Source organism: Grammomys surdaster, unplaced genomic scaffold, assembly GCF_004785775.1.
Source record: "Grammomys surdaster isolate TR1022 unplaced genomic scaffold, NIH_TR_1.0 165, whole genome shotgun sequence".
In the NCBI taxonomy this organism is placed as follows: Eukaryota; Metazoa; Chordata; class Mammalia; order Rodentia; family Muridae; genus Grammomys; species Grammomys surdaster.
This window is the reverse complement of record NW_021604613.1, coordinates 13,772,187-13,786,003: the sequence shown is the minus strand read 5'-3', so window position 1 is coordinate 13,786,003 and position 13,817 is coordinate 13,772,187. Positions and strand designations below refer to the sequence as shown.

Sequence of the window (13,817 nt, the reverse complement as noted above, 5' to 3'; positions counted from 1 at the left end):
CTTTCTTTCTTTTCTTTTTTTTTTTTTTAAAGATTTATTTATTTATTGTATGTATGTGAGTACACTGTGGCTGTCTTCAGACACACCAGAAGAGGGCATCAGAACCCATTGCAGGCGGTTATGAGCCACCATGTAGTTGCTGGGAATTGAACTCAGGACCTCTGGAAGAGCAGACAGTGCTCTTAATTACTGAGCCATCTCTCCAGCCCATAATGTAAGTTTTCTAAGGCCGCTAACTTTTATAATCTTAGCTTAATAAGAGACCAAAGAGGGAGAAAAAAAATTTTTCTTATGGTGTTTTGAGAAAAGATTTTTCTGTGTAGCCCTGGCTGTCCTGAGATTCACTCAGTAGACCAGGCTTTGAGCTCAGAAATCCACCTGCCTCTGCCTCCCAAGTGCTAAGATTAGGGGCACACTACTACACCAAGCTGAAATCTTAACTTTTAAATGGCTCCCAAATTTTCTGTCCTCAAGGTAATATTTTAAAACTGTTCCCAATTTATTTTCTGTCCTCTCTGTGACTAGGAAGAGGTTGTGGAACTAGAATATGTAGAAAAATACACCGCTCCCCAGCCAGAGCAGTGCATGTTCCATGATGACTGGATCAGCTCGATTAAAGGGGCAGAAGAATGGTAGGCCATGGGTACATGCTTTTGTCTTCCGTACTTCCTTCAGTCTTTGCCATCCACGGTGTGACTATTTCTCTCTGATTCCTTTTTCTTCATAAAAATAATTTGTGCTGTGTGTATTGGTGGCCACAAAAAACAGGTTTTTTTGCAGCCAGTGCATTCAAGAAAACAAGTGATTATTAGTAGGTTTCTTTGTTTCAAAATGTTGTGGTGTGAAATTTATATTCTATATAAGTCATCAGTCATTGATATTTAAAACCAGAGATATCTTCATGGAGGAGAAAAATTCATTTTTATGGCTATTCCTGCCTGCTACCATGAAGATGCAGACATACTACTGTAGAGCTAACATGGGCAGCCTGGAGTCAAAGAGGGATGAATATGAATGCAAATCATAGAGCAGATACCTACTGCTGATCATCATCCTAAGTGGTAGCTTATTTCTGTCCTTCCTTTTATTTATTATTAGGTATTTTGCTTTGTGGAGTGTATGTCAGTCGTGCCCATGCCTTTGTGCAAGTGGATAAGACATGTGGGAGTCAGAAAACAACTCTTATCAAGTTGGGTCTCACCCTCTACCATCACATGGGTTCTGGGCCCTAAACTCAGGTCACTGGGTTTTCTGGCAAGTGCTTTACTGCTTAGCCATCTTGGAACTCCCTATGTAGACCAGGTTGGCCTCAAACTCAGTGAACTCCTCCTGTGTCTGTCTTCCAAGTGTTGGTATTAAAGGTGTACTACCATGCCTGTCTTGTCTTGTTCATGACTTTTCTGGTTGGGTTGGGTTGGGTTGGGTTGGGTTGGGTTGGGTTGGGTTGGGTTGGGTTGGGTTGGGTTGGGTTGAGTTGAGTTGAGTTGGGTGGGTTTGGTTTTGGGTTTGTTTGGGGTGTGTGTGTGTGTGTGTGTGTGTGTGTGTGTGTGTGTGTGTGTGTATCTTGGTTTGTATGTCTTGTCTGTCTGATGCTGGACATCAAACCCAGAGGCTTCTGCTTGCTGGGCAAGTATTCCACCTCTGAGCTACACCCCATTTCCTCTTTAATAGTTTTCAGTGATTACTTAAGGATTGTAGGCTTTATAAGTAGTTTGCATTGCTTTAGTGAATTTTACAGTATCAACAGCAACAAAGGTGAAATACCATATTTTTAACGTAAAAATAGTATAACATCTAACCTATTTGCTTTGCTTTGAAATCTTGTTCTTCATAAAAAGAAGAGTTTACTGTCCAAAGTTTACTTTGTCGTTGCCATAAGTGATTTTCGGGTCGTCAAAGGTCTTTTGTATTTTATAGCATTTTTTCCCTCATTGTAGGATCCTGTCTGGTTCTTATGATAAGACTTCTCGGATCTGGTCCTTGGAAGGAAAGTCAATAATGACAGTTGTGGGACATACAGATGTTGTGAAAGATGTGGCTTGGGTGAAAAAAGGTAGGATTCTACTTAAGAGGGATTTAAGAGGTTAACATTGAACTAATTTTACTGTAGCAAAAGAGTGATTGGGTAAGAAATGCTTCCGGCCTCAGTTGCTATGAGGTCTTTCAGAAATGTGGTATCCAAGAAGGAAAAGATTATATATTTTAAGATTTACTTAATTTTATGCATGTGAGTATTTACTACATGCATATATATGTGCATCGTGTGCATGCCTTGTGTCACAAATCCCCAGGAACTAGAGTCATCAGTAATTGTGAGTGCCATGCATGTGCTGGGAATTGAACCTGCGTCCTTTAGAGATGCAGCCAGTGCTCTTAACCACTGAGCCATTTCTCAAGCTCCAATAATTATATTTTTAAATTCCATAGATTGCTGTTTGTTTTCCTGTGGTTCTGGAGATTGAACCCAGGGTTTGTACATGCTGGGCATACACTTTGCCCCTGAGCCATGTATAAGTTTATTAAAGTAAATCTTTACCAAAACTATCAGTGTACATTTTAAGTTACTAAATGTATTGAACACATTTTTCCTGTTTTAAAGCATCTTCTCTTTTTGGAGGCGAGGGGCAGTCACAGGTTCTCACTGTGTAGCCTAGTCTATCCCAGGACTTGCTTTACAGCCCAGGCAGACCTAAAACCTGTCGCCCTTCTGCCTCAGCCTCCTGAGGGCCAGGATTACACGCACACTACTAAGCCTGACTTAAGAATTTTCCCTTTTGGGCCGGGCGGTGGTGGCGCACGCCTTTAATCCCAGCACTTGGGAGGCAGAGGCAGGTGGATTTCTGAGTTCGAGGCCAGCCTGGTCTACAGAGTGAGTTCCAGGACAGCCAGGGCTACACAGAGAAACTCTGTCTCGAAAAACAAAAACAAAAAAACAAAAAAAAAGAATTTTCCCTTTTTACCATGTCTGCTCTCTGTTAAAACAATCCATCTGATGACTATTAAAACATTCACAAGAATGCTGAGTGATAAAGAGTAAGATGCAGTTGAGATTCTGTACTAATTTGTTTCTTGTTTTCCTTTGTTCTAGACAGTTTGTCCTGCTTACTACTGACAGCCTCGATGGACCAGACCATCGTCTTGTGGGAGTGGAATGTAGAGAGGAACAAAGTGAAAGCTCTGCACTGCTGCCGAGGGCATGCTGGGAGTGTGGACGCCATTGCAGTCGATAGCTCAGGAACTAAGGTGAGCAGCTACTGTGCTGTCACTGTTGTGTGTATCTGTGTTCATCCTAATGCTGTCTAACGTGCATAACAACCAGAAGCTAAAAATACTAAGACTTTAGACTCAAAGTAAATAGCCATAGAATAAAAGATAGATTTACTTTAGTTCTTCAGTTGGTATGTCTGTCTTTATTATATAAATTATATTTTAAAAATTGAATTAGCTGGACAGTGGTGCACACACCTTTAATCCCAGCACTTGGGAGGCAGAGGCAGGCAGATTTCTGAGTTTGAGAGTTTGAGGCTAGCCAGGGCTACACAGAGAAACCCTGTCTCGAAAAAAAAAACATCTGGAACAGAGGCTAAATGTGGCTGGCATTCCCCAACCTTCTTTCTCTGTGTTCCCAAATTACTTTTGCTCATTTTGAACTTTATACTGTTTTTTTCTTTACATGGAAATACTTCATAGTTTTTAGATACTGTAATATTTGTCCCTTGGGGGGAAAAATCTTTGTTTCCTATAGGGAAAGTCTAACTTCATTTCTCATGATTAATTTGTTCTAGAAGCAGAACAGACCTATTAATGTACTGTGCCCACTTTGATCTAAGCAGGACTCAGGTCCACATAAGAATGTTGCCATGGAGATTGAGACTACAGCTTCCAGAATAGTAGGAGGCCATGAGTATGATTATCTACGAGAGATTTCAGAGCCTGTAAAAGTAAAAGTGGGGGCGGGGAAAATAATTTATACATATGCTTTCTTCTTCATATGTATCTATTTAGTTTTGCAGTGGCTCCTGGGATAAGATGCTAAAGATCTGGTCTACAGGTATACATTTTTTTTTTTAATAATTTGACTTATTAATGATGTTTCTATAATTTCAGTGAGGGACTTTTATAGTTCATATGTGCTGTAAAAATAGACCATTGTGTTTTAGTATATACAAAAAGAAGTGTGATATGAATTTCTGTTTTAAGTTTTTTTTTTTTTTTTTTTTTTTTTTTTTTTTTTTTTTTTTCGAGACAGGGTTTCTCTGTGTAGCTCTGGCTGTCCTGGAACTCACAGGGTAGTCCAGGCTGGCCTCGAACTCAGAAATCCGCCTGCCTCTGCCTCCCAAGTGCTGGGATTAAAGGCGTGCGCCACCACGGCCCGGCCTGTTTTAAGTTTTTAACAGTCAATGGATTGCTACATATATGACAAATGTGTCTTAGATCTCAGACTGCACTGAAGCGCGTATTATTTTAAATGATTATCGAGTAGCTGGAGAGATAGCTCAGTGATTTAAGTCCCTGTTGTTCATGCAGAAGACTCAGATTGAGTGCAAGCACTCACATAACAGCCCTCAGCCATCATCACCTTCAGTTCCTGGGGATCGAACACCCTTTTCTGGCTCCTTGGCACCAGGCACACATATGGTACACACACACACATTCAGGCAAAACATGCATAAAAGAGAAAAAGTTTACAGCAGGGTCTTGTATAGATCCCTTACTATCCTGGAACCTGGCACTGGCTGTATAGACCAGCCTGAAGTCAAATATGTGATCCTCCTACCTTTGCATCCCAAATTTAGGGATTACAGTCATGTACCATTTTTGAAAATATAGATTAAAAACACAGTTGGAGGAGGAAGGATTCTTGAAAGAAGTTAGGAAATGCTAATGGAAGAAAAAGAAAGGGGAAACTCACCAAATTTTTTTTAAAAAATTGGTTTAACTTGTTTTCTTTTTGTGAAATATGTGCTCTTCTGTTGTATCGGGTAAATGAGGTACTATTAGGTACCAGCTGTTAGCAGTTTCATATGTATATCTTTTGATTTTATTTTTTTTTTGTTTGTTGAGACAGGGTTTCTCTGTGTAGCCCTGGCTGTCCTGGAACTCACTCTGTAGACCAGGCTGGCCTCGAACTCAGAGATCACCTGCCTCTGCCTCCCAAGCGCTGGGATTAAAGGCATGCGCCACCACTGCCCAGCTGAAGTACATCTTCCAACCAGTTTTTACCCCATTTCCTGCGTGGTATAAATATAATATGGCCATAACTTAATCTGAATTGAGTGGGGAAACAGTTTTTACTAGTTATGACAAAATGGTACATATTCATAACAATGACCATAAAGACAGTAAGTTTTCAAACTGGTTAATTTTGAGTTTTTTAATATGCTTTAAAACAAAAAAAAGTACTTGTCTATGTTTGATTGCTAATTCAGGTCATAGTTTTGTTTTTGATGATACTACGGGTTGAGTTTAAGACCTCATGCATTCTGATCAGGTGCTTTAGCACTGAGCTACAACACCCCCCCACCCCCCAGGGATCAGATAGTGTTTCTATATACCTTTTTATGTTAACCAAAATAACAAGGAATATATATTACCTAATAAGTGAAAAAAGAAAGAAAACTGTATAGCCAGAAAATAAGACATTCTTCCAGTTTGCCATTAATATTGACTAAATTTTTCAGTATTAATTATTATTCTTTATGATGCAGTCCCTACAGATGAAGAAGATGAAATGGAAGAACCCACAAATCGACCAAGAAAGAAGCAAAAAACAGAACAATTGGGACTAACAAGAGTAAGTTTTGATTTGTTTTGTTTTGGGAGGGATTGTTTGTTTCCCAGGACAGGGTTTCTCTGTGTAGCCCTGGCTGGCCTGGAGCTCACTCTGCGCTCACTCTGTTCTCTGTGTAGCCCTGGGTGTTCTGGAACTCACTCTGCACTCGCTTTGTTCGAGATCCACCTGCCTCACCATCTCCCGTACTGGGATTAAGGCATCTGTTTTTCTTGTTTTGTTTTAATTAAAATATAATCACATCCTTTTTCCCTTCCCAATCCACAAAACAGTTCATGATATGATAAACCCAAGTTCTATTGAAAACGGGAATGAACTTATTTCGACCTTGTAATAAGATGGCTTTTAATCCTAAGATGGAGTCGGCCTGGTCCATTAGGACATAGACATCAGGTCACCTGGGGCCAGAGTTAGGTTGTGAGCAGCCTGGCTGGGGTTTGGGAACCAAACCTGGGTCTTCTGGAAGAACAGCAACTACTCTTAACCACTGAGCCATCCCTCCAGCCCTAAACTAATGATTTTTATTTTTTGCTTGTACATTTATTTAGGGTGGGGGTTTGACTGAGCCAAGGTGCATGTGTGGAAGGCAGAGTTGTGGGAATCAGTTCTTTCCTTCCATGATGTAGGTTTTGGAGATTGAACTTAGGTTATCAGGCTTGGGGCAAGGACCCTTTCCTTTTGAGCCATCCCTCTGGCCTCCTGACTTCTGCTTTTTAATTTTTAAAAGCATTTTAGTGTGTGTGTGTGTGGGGGGGGCATATGTGTGATGGTCAGAGAACAACTTTTGGGGGTTGTTTCTCCTTTCACTATCTGGGTCCCTGGGATAAACTCAGGCCATCAGCCTTGGCACCATTGACCCCTTCGTATATAAAATAAAGACACAAATGGCTATGTTGGAGGATAACTATAAAAAAAAAGCAAGCCACTGGGCAAAAAAAATCTCTCAATGTACTTTGGACATTAATGTCTACTCTTTTATTTTGGTAAGGTTTCATTGTGTAGCCTTGGTTGGCCTAGAACTCAAGAGTTCCCCTGACCTCTGCCTCCTGAGTGTTGATGTTTACCACCATGGCTGACCCAAAAATTGTCTCTTAGTTAGTCTGTGGTGAAAATGTTTTCTTCTCCTTTCGGGGACTTTTCATTTCTAGACACCCTTGGTGACTCTTTCTGGCCACACAGAAGCAATTTCCTCAGTCCTTTGGTCAGATTCCGAAGAAATCTGCAGTGCATCTTGGGATCACACAGTTAGAGTGTGGGATGTTGAATCTGGCGGTCTTAAATCAACTCTGGTAAGAAGACTTAATTTTGGTGTTGCTCTAATTAGAGATCTTTTTGGTAACAAATTTCTAAAGGTGGGTGCATTTAGCCCACTGTGGTTAAATGTTCTTTCTTTTTATTTTTCAGACAGGAAATAAAGTGTTTAATTGTATTTCCTATTCTCCCCTTTGTAAACGTTTGGCATCTGGAAGCACAGACAGGCATATTAGACTGTGGGACCCCCGGACTAAAGGTAGGTTCTATCCAGTGGGGAGTGTTGAAAAAAATTAAAAGATAAGTTTCTACAAATATTCTTTAGGTATGTTCTGCTTTTCTTTCCTAAAATTCATTGCATTTTCTTTTTCTTCATTCAGATGGTTCTTTGGTGTCGCTGTCCCTCACCTCACATACAGGCTGGGTAACATCAGTGAAGTGGTCTCCTACCCATGAGCAGCAGCTGATCTCAGGCTCTTTAGATAACATTGTGAAGCTATGGGATACAAGAAGGTAAATGTTGGGATTGGAAACATGGTTTAGTAGTTAAAAGCACTTGCTGCTCTTGCAGAGGACCTGGCTTAGGTTCCTGGCACACACATCTGACAGCTTAAAACCACCTGTAATTCCATCTCCTGGGGACCTGATGCCTCTGGACTTCGAGGGCAAACACATACGTATATACGCCACACAGATACATACATACACATAACTAAAAAATAAATCTTAAAAGTAAACCTGATTATGATCTGCAAAACAGATATATCAATTATCATTACATCCAGAGAATGAAATAAATATTCAAATGCATATTCAGTTATACTACTTAATATGACAAATACTAATACTCAAAAAGTTTCAGAATTGGTTTGGAGGGACAGCTCAGTAAAATATTTACCTTGTACACACATGAGGGCCCTGGAACCCAAATGAGAAAAACAGACTAGTAGATGTGTTTGTAATCTTGGCACTGGGGAGACAAAACGGGAATCCTTGCAGACTGCCAGCTAGCTAGCCTAGCCTACTTGGTGTATCCCAGGCTAGTGAGAGAACTTGTCTATAGCACTTGAGGAATGATACCCAGGCTTGTCCTCTTACATACATGTTTACCTGTACATGCATGTGCACACAAGTATACATACAAAGCCCAAAAACAGAGGAATTTTATTCATTTTTTTTTTTTTTTTTGGTTTTTCGAGACAGGGTTTCTCTGTGTAGCCCTGGCTGTCTTGGAACTCACTCTGTAGACCAGGCTAGCCTCGAACTCTTGAATTCAGAAATCCGCCTGCCTCTGCCTCCCAAGTGCTGGGATTAAAGGCGTGCGCCACCACCGCCTGGCGCATGTTAATGGTTTTATTGCTTATTTTTAACCCGTTTTTTAAAAACACCACACAACCTTACAAACCCATTTTTATGACCTTTTAATAAATTAGGAGAAAAGGTTTTGATACCCAGATATTGCCTTTCCAACAATAAATAAATATAGGTGTGTATGTGTACACATATACACATGCATATACACATGAAGCTCAAGGAACAGGTTTGGCTTAGAAATATAAATTATAAATTAATATAAATATAAATTAAGACAATTGGCTAGACAAAGGATATGTAAGCCATGATTTGGAATAAAATTCAAGTACAAAAGTATAAAATGGGCCTTATTGTGAATAAATTTCTGTAATTGGAGAGCATTTTTCTTGAGTATTTGTTGTAGTAAATCCAGCAAAGTTGGAGTAAATCCAGTAAAGTTTTGAGGAAAGTGTTAGTGATTATTCATATGTGTATTGAAACAGTGGACACATAAAACATGTTTGTTCTCACCTTTAGTTGTAAGGCTCCTCTCTACGATCTAGCTGCTCATGAAGATAAAGTTCTAAGTGTGGACTGGACAGACACAGGGGTAAGAATTTACAAATTACTTAGTGAAAAAAAAAAAACGGATAATCCTGATGTTTACAGTTAGCAGGGATTTTTTGTTTTGTTTTGGTTTTTGGTTTTTCAAGACAGGGTTTCTCTGTGTAGCCCTGGCTGTTGGAACTCACTCTGTAGACCAGGCTGGCCTCGAACTCAGAAATCCACCTGCCTCTGCCTCCCAAGTGCTGGGATTAAAGGCGTGCGCCACCACTGCCCGGCTGTTTTGTTTTTCAGAGCAGGGTCTTAGTCTGTAGCCCTGGCTGTCCTAGAACTTGATATATAAATCCAGCTGGCCCAGAACTCTAGAGAGCTGCCTATCTGTTTTCTGTCACCACTGTCCAACTTAAAAGTTAGCCATTTTATATTTCTAATTTTTATTTTATTTTTTTTACATCCTGTACCAAAAAAATAATTTGCTCCTTGATAGCTTAGAGTATTAAAAATTGGAAAAAAAAAAAACCAGGTATTTTTTTTCCTTCATGAATATCATTTTACTTCTTTTAGCATTCCAGAGAACTCTAGGGTTCTCACTGTGCTAGGCAAGTCACCTGCCAATTGGTTATACAGCAGCCTTCTTTTTCCTTCCTGTTTGTGATAACAGGGTCTCATAGAGCCAGGCTGTCTTTGAGTGTACTGTATAGCTGAGGATGACCTCGAGCTGACTCCCTGTCTCAGTCCAATGCTGAGGCTATAGGCATACACTAGTCCTCTTTTTCTTATTTTTTCTTATTTTGGCATAGGATGTGACTAAATTGCCCAGGCTAGCTTGAAATTTACTCTAACATAGGCAGCCCTTAAACTTGTGATCCTCTCAGCTTCAGTATCTATTATAGGCCTATGTTGGCCCAGGTACCTCATGAATATATTAATGAGACATTAGTTACTAATCCCATTAGGTCCATAAATTCACCACTTCAGACTAATGGTATCACGGCTTTTGAGTTTGTTGGTTTTTTTTGTTTTTTGTTTGTTTGTTTGTTTGTTTTTTTGTTTTGAGGGAGACGTGGTTTTGCTGTGTAGCCCTGGCTGGCCTCAAGCTCACAGCAGCCTCCACTTTCAGCTTTCTAAGTGCTGAGATTGCAGATGTATGCTACAATGCCCAGCTAGGGATATTTTACATAATATGGATTATATTTTAAAATGTGCATACATAAGTTCTTGTCTGAGAATTCTTTCCAGATGTAGGTCCTAGAGCTGCTGGACAATTTGCATATGCTTTTGCCTGAAAATAATACACTAGCTTTTAAAGACTTGATTATTTCTGGGTGTGGTAACTCAGACCTGTAACCCCAGTACTAGGAAGGCTGAATCAGGAAAATTGCTGCAAGTTTGAGGCCAGCTTATGGTATGGTGTGAATGAATACTTGTCTTCAGAAAACATTCCTTACCCGAAATGCTTTAGATAGGAAGCATTTCAGATTTTGGAATATTTGCACATTTATGAGATATTTTAGAATGGAACCCAACTCTAAATGCAAACTTGCCTTTGGCTTCTTTTGTATCTTATACACATTGTCTGAAGCTGATCTTATAAAAGAACGTGCCTGTCTTTTGACTGTGACCTGTCACATCAGGTCAGGTGAGAGGTTATATACTTGTGGCATCATGTCAGTACTCAAAAAACTTCAGATTCTAGCACTTTGGGATTTTTTCTGGTTGGGGTGTTTGCTTTTGCTGTTGGCTATTGGCCAGAAGCCTCACATGTGCTTAGCATGTAAGCTACAGCTCACCTGTGCTCAGCTCTACCTGTGAGCTACATTTCCAACCTACACTGAAGAATTTTGGAATGAAGATGCTTAACCTATAATAGAGAAGTTTGTTCTAATTGTCCCCTTAAATACTGTTTCAAGCTGGGCCATTTTACATACATATATAAAATCATTTATATGTATATATGACATGAAAGGAAGACAGTTGGGAAGGGAGGGAAAAAAGCAAAGGAGGGTCTGGTTGGGAAGTATGGTCAAAATACAGGGTATACAGACTTCCAGGAAGAATGTCTTCACAGGTGTGGTTGTGCATGACTTTAATCCTAGCACTGGGGAAGCAGAGAGTGACAGATCTCAGAGCTTAAAGCCAGCCTGGTCTACAGAATGAGTTCCAGAACAGTCAAAGCTACAAAGAGAAACTGTCTTCAAAAACAAAACAAAAAATCAGTCATATTTAATAGTGTCTGGCTACTGTATATATTTACTTTTTTCTCTTTCTTTTTACACAGCTACTTCTGAGTGGAGGAGCAGACAATAAATTGTATTCCTACAGATATTCCCCTACCACTTCCCATGTTGGGGCTTGAAAATGAATGGCTGATAAGAGACTTTCTTGTTGGGTTTTGTTTTAATTCTTAGTGTCTCACTGTTGTCATAAACTATGAATGAAATTGGAAAGAGGATTTGGAATATAGCTCAGCTGGTAGAGTGCTTCCCTAAAATTCCAAAGCCCTGCATACTATTTCCAGCACTGCCCAAAAAAAAGTGGTCATGGGCCGGGCAGTCGTGGTGCACGCCTTTAATTCCAGCACTTGGGAGGCAGAGGCAGGCAGATTTCTGAGTTTGAGGCCAGCCTGGTCTACAGAGTGAGTTCCAGGACAGCCAGGGCTACACAGAGAAACCCTGTCTCAAAAAACAAAAAAAAACCCCAAAAAACCCAAAAAGTGGCCATGGTAGTACATTCCTGTAATCCTAGGTCCTGAGAGGAATTGGAGGCAAAAAAAAAAAAATCAAAAGTTCAAGGTCACCCTCAGCTGTATAGTGAGCTTAGAGGCAGCCAGCCATGGTTACTTGAGGCTGTCTCAGTAAAAAAGAAATCAATGGAGGGTAATCCTCTGATACCATTGTCAATGCAGAGACCAGAAGCAGCTTTTTAAAAATTTGGATAACAGTTCATCTTTCATAATGGCTACATTTTACTATCTTTGTCGTTCATGTTTATAAAATGCAATAAATATATGCCCTGAATTCTCCTCCTTCTGCAGACTCCTAAAACTTGAATTGTAAAGTATACTTTTTAAAAGGGATACATTTTCAAATATAGTGACTTGTTTTTTTTTTTTTTTTTTTAATTTCTTGGCTTTTTAATTAGCTATTTGAAGAAAAACATCTAGAAAAGACTAATAATGCTATAGGAGCCAGGCATCCTAGCACACACTCATAACCCTGACATTTAAGAAGTAGAAGCAAGGGGCTTCGGACTTGAGTTAGGGTCGGCTTCATAACTAGTTCAAATCAGGGTCAGGATGAAACTCAAAAAAAAAAAAAATAAGGAAAATGAAAACTTATAGGAGGGTCATTAAGATGAGTCAGTGGGTAAAGATGCTTGTTCAGATCTCAGGTCTGAAAGAATCCACTCCTGCAAGTTGTCCTTTTGCCTCCATACACATGCTGTGGCTTGCACACAACTAACCTGTAAGTAAATTGTGAAAAAAAAAAATGTTTATAAAAGTATGGAAAAAACAGTTATCTAACATTAAAAAGCAAATAGTAAAAAAAAAGGGGGGGTTAAAAAACACTAAAAAGTAGTATGTATAAGAAAATAAGACGCCGGGCGGTGGTGGCGCACGCCTTTAATCCCAGCACTTGGGAGGCAGAGGCAGGCGGATTTCTGAGTTCGAGGCTAGCCTGGTCTACAGAGTGAGTTCCAGGACAGCCAGGGCTACACAGAGAAACCCTGCCTCAAAAAACCAAAAAAAAAAAAAAAAAAAAAAGAAAATAAGACTGTGTTGAGTGTTTAAAGCATTAAAATAATGTAAATATTAATGTGTTAATCCATTGAATAGCAGGGCAGTGGTGGTGTACACCTTTAATCCTAGCTCTTGGGAAGCAGAGGCAGGTGGATCTTTGCAGGTTCGAGGACAGCCTGGTGAGTTCCAGGACAGCCAGGGATAGACAGAGATCCTATCTCAAAAGCTATTAAAACAAAAAAAAAGAAAGTCTTTCCTGACTTAACTGTCTGGGCTGATAATGCGTATGCATAGCCTAAATGAGTACAATTAAGGTGAAAAGGCCAGGCTGGAGAGGCAGCTCAGCAGTTAAGAGCACTTGCTGCTCCTGCAAAAGACCTGTATTCCATTTCCTGCATCCATACGGCAGCTCACAACTCTCTGCAGCTCCATTTCCTGGGAGTCAGACACAAATGGTGCACATCCATGCATTCAGGCATTCTGAAAAGCAAAGGTGAGGAGGCCCGGGTATCAAGACAGATGGAAGAAAGAATGTGGCATCTGAACTGTCTTTTGCCTAGTCAGTCCCAGTCCTGGTTCCACAACAACCTTATTTCTTTTCAGGCTGTCTCAACAGGGATGCTTGCAAAGCCAGAGGCCTGGTATCACTGACAAGAATTGTATCTAAGCCATTTAATCTGCCATTTAATCTCGGGCTGTTTAAGTGGTTAGAATTTAGTCCCTAAACAGGAAAATAAGAGGCCAACATAAGTTGAACGGCTCTAGCCATCTTTTAATGTGCTTTTCTTTTTCTTCAAAAACTGTCTTCCTTTCCATGGTCCCTTTCCTTCCAGCAGAACCCTGGACTTTTACATGTCTGTCTCTGAGGTTCACTTGGGGCTGCTTGCCTATCACTGGGATAAGCTGGAGCATAGGGATTATATGTGCTGTTTTACAGGAAGGGAGCTGTAGATAGGTCGAGACCAGATCTCCTGCTTAACCAGTGTCTGTTCTTAGTGTTTATAATACTAAATATAATACCCTAAATTTAAAATTCGGCTTAGGCAGTGGAGGCCAACTTAGTGATAGATACCATTAGTTAACATATTTGAGGCCTTGTGTTAAATATGTATGCGTATATACAAATTTAGGCTGAATATACCTAATTAAATTAATTAGGAAGAAACTGAATGTTGTTAG

At 40.0% G+C, this 13,817-nt stretch overlaps 1 protein-coding gene across 2 annotated transcripts in view; it reads left to right on the top strand.

Annotated features, from left to right (window-relative positions):
• Wdr12 (WD repeat domain 12) overlaps positions 1–11,276 on the top strand; it is a 20,568-nt gene extending 9,292 nt beyond the window's left edge. For both annotated transcript variants that reach the window (XM_028765595.1, XM_028765596.1), the window contains exons 5-14: positions 526–632; positions 1,938–2,053; positions 3,089–3,243; positions 4,006–4,051; positions 5,709–5,794; positions 6,940–7,080; positions 7,196–7,301; positions 7,423–7,555; positions 8,873–8,945; positions 11,178–11,276. In XM_028765595.1, coding sequence (XP_028621428.1) covers positions 526–632; positions 1,938–2,053; positions 3,089–3,243; positions 4,006–4,051; positions 5,709–5,794; positions 6,940–7,080; positions 7,196–7,301; positions 7,423–7,555; positions 8,873–8,945; positions 11,178–11,255 — 1,041 coding nt within the window. In that variant the 3' untranslated portion in view covers positions 11,256–11,276. The remainder of the gene's footprint in view (positions 1–525; positions 633–1,937; positions 2,054–3,088; positions 3,244–4,005; positions 4,052–5,708; positions 5,795–6,939; positions 7,081–7,195; positions 7,302–7,422; positions 7,556–8,872; positions 8,946–11,177) is intronic.
• The last annotated feature ends 2,541 nt before the right edge of the window (positions 11,277–13,817 follow it).